Source organism: Orycteropus afer, unplaced genomic scaffold (assembly GCF_000298275.1).
Source record: "Orycteropus afer afer isolate SDZICR_OR568_19922 unplaced genomic scaffold, OryAfe1.0 scaffold00094, whole genome shotgun sequence".
Classification (NCBI taxonomy): Eukaryota; Metazoa; Chordata; class Mammalia; order Tubulidentata; family Orycteropodidae; genus Orycteropus; species Orycteropus afer.
This window is the reverse complement of record NW_006921681.1, coordinates 8,146,167-8,147,772: the sequence shown is the minus strand read 5'-3', so window position 1 is coordinate 8,147,772 and position 1,606 is coordinate 8,146,167. Positions and strand designations below refer to the sequence as shown.

The 1,606-nt window shown below is 42.4% G+C and overlaps 1 protein-coding gene across 1 annotated transcript in view; it reads left to right on the top strand.

Annotated features, from left to right (window-relative positions):
- MTOR (mechanistic target of rapamycin kinase) overlaps positions 1–1,606 on the top strand; it is a 187,749-nt gene that overhangs the window by 82,487 nt on the left and 103,656 nt on the right. Inside the window, exon 26 of the mRNA XM_007942626.2 lies at positions 572–714. Within this exon, the coding sequence (XP_007940817.1) occupies positions 572–714 (143 nt within the window). The remainder of the gene's footprint in view (positions 1–571; positions 715–1,606) is intronic.

The following is a 1,606-nucleotide window of genomic DNA, read 5'->3' as shown; positions in this document are numbered from 1 at the left end:
ACCTGGCTAGTTCAGAGTTTTGAAGAAAGCTGGAGGGGCTAAACCAAAGAGGAAAAATTAAATCTGTTCAACTCCTTTTGTTTAGTTGTCCCATAGAGCCATGTGCTTTGAGCTTATTGCTCACCTGGTTCTAACATGATTCATGATGATATGAACCTGAGTCTTTCCCTTCTCCTTGTGTAACCTTTGCTGTGAGGTGAGCCTGTGTTCCAATCCAGAGAGTGCCAGGTCCCTTACTTACCACTGGAGGCCATTCCAGAAGTGTTGGCATACGCTCTGTGTGTGGTAGTCTCCATCCTGGTTCTGTAGAGCTCTCTGCTTTGCTGATACTCAGAGTTCAGCACAAGTGAGTTGTAAAACAGATATTTTATACTGTAGTATATTCCAAAGATTGCTACTTTTGTTTTATGGCTTTTAATTAAATATTACTATTTTGTATTGGTTCTCTGGGGGGATTTTATCATGAGGTATAATTTTATAAATCAAAATAGTAGAATTATCATTAGATGAGGGGTCTTTATAATTGGTCCTTGAAGCTGATGGCTTTCCATTGTTGCCTATGGGAATCCAGGCCTGGGGAGCTGCCAGGAGAGTTTCCAAAGATGACTGGCTGGAATGGCTGAGACGGTTGAGCCTGGAGCTACTGAAAGACTCTTCATCTCCCTCCCTGCGCTCATGCTGGGCCCTGGCACAGGCCTACAACCCAATGGCAAGGTACAGTGTATCAGGGCTCTCTGCTTCCCAGCTCCAGATTGGGATGGAGAGAATTCACAATGGAAAATGCTATATATAACAATTAGTTTTTATTAGTAAAAGAGCTAGAATTTTTTTAATTGGGTGAAAGTTTATAGAGCAAATTTATTTTCCATACAGCAGTTCATACACATTTTATTTCATGACACTGACTGCAATTCCCCACAATGTAACAGCTCTCTTCTCACTTCCTTCCCTGTAGTTACCTCTTCCCTATGTCCTTTCCTGTGCATTCCTGCCCCCTGAGCTATCTTCCTGTACAAATACTGCCCTTCTGTTCTCCCATGATTGACCATTCTAAGCAGTGTATCTACCTAATGTAAATGTTCACCCTATATGCCTGTCTACCTGGAAGCCACGAAAATGAGTTCACTTCCAGACCTGAAGGGTAACTAAGGGGCCATAGTCTCAGGAGTCTCACCAGGTTCTATCAGACCAGTAAACCTGGTCTTTATTATGATTTTGAGTTTTGTTGCACATTGTTCTCCCACTCTGTCCACGATCTCTTGTACTTTCCAAGTGGTTGACAGTCGTAGCAGGCACCATCTAGTTCTTCTGGTCCCATGGTTACATAGGCTGAGGATCACATCATTTACTAGTCCCTTGGACTAATTGTTTTCATGTATCTTTGGTGTTCTTCATTCTTTGCTCTAGATGAGAAGAGACCCATTGTTGCCTCTAGATGGCCTCTTGCAAGCTTTTTTTAAAAAATTTTATTGTGATTTGGGTGAAAGTTTACAGAGCAAATTCATCTTCCATACAGCAGTTCACGTACACTTTGTCTCATGACATTGACTGCAATCTCCCACAATGCAACAGCTCTCCTCCCACTTCCTCCCCATAGCCACCTCTT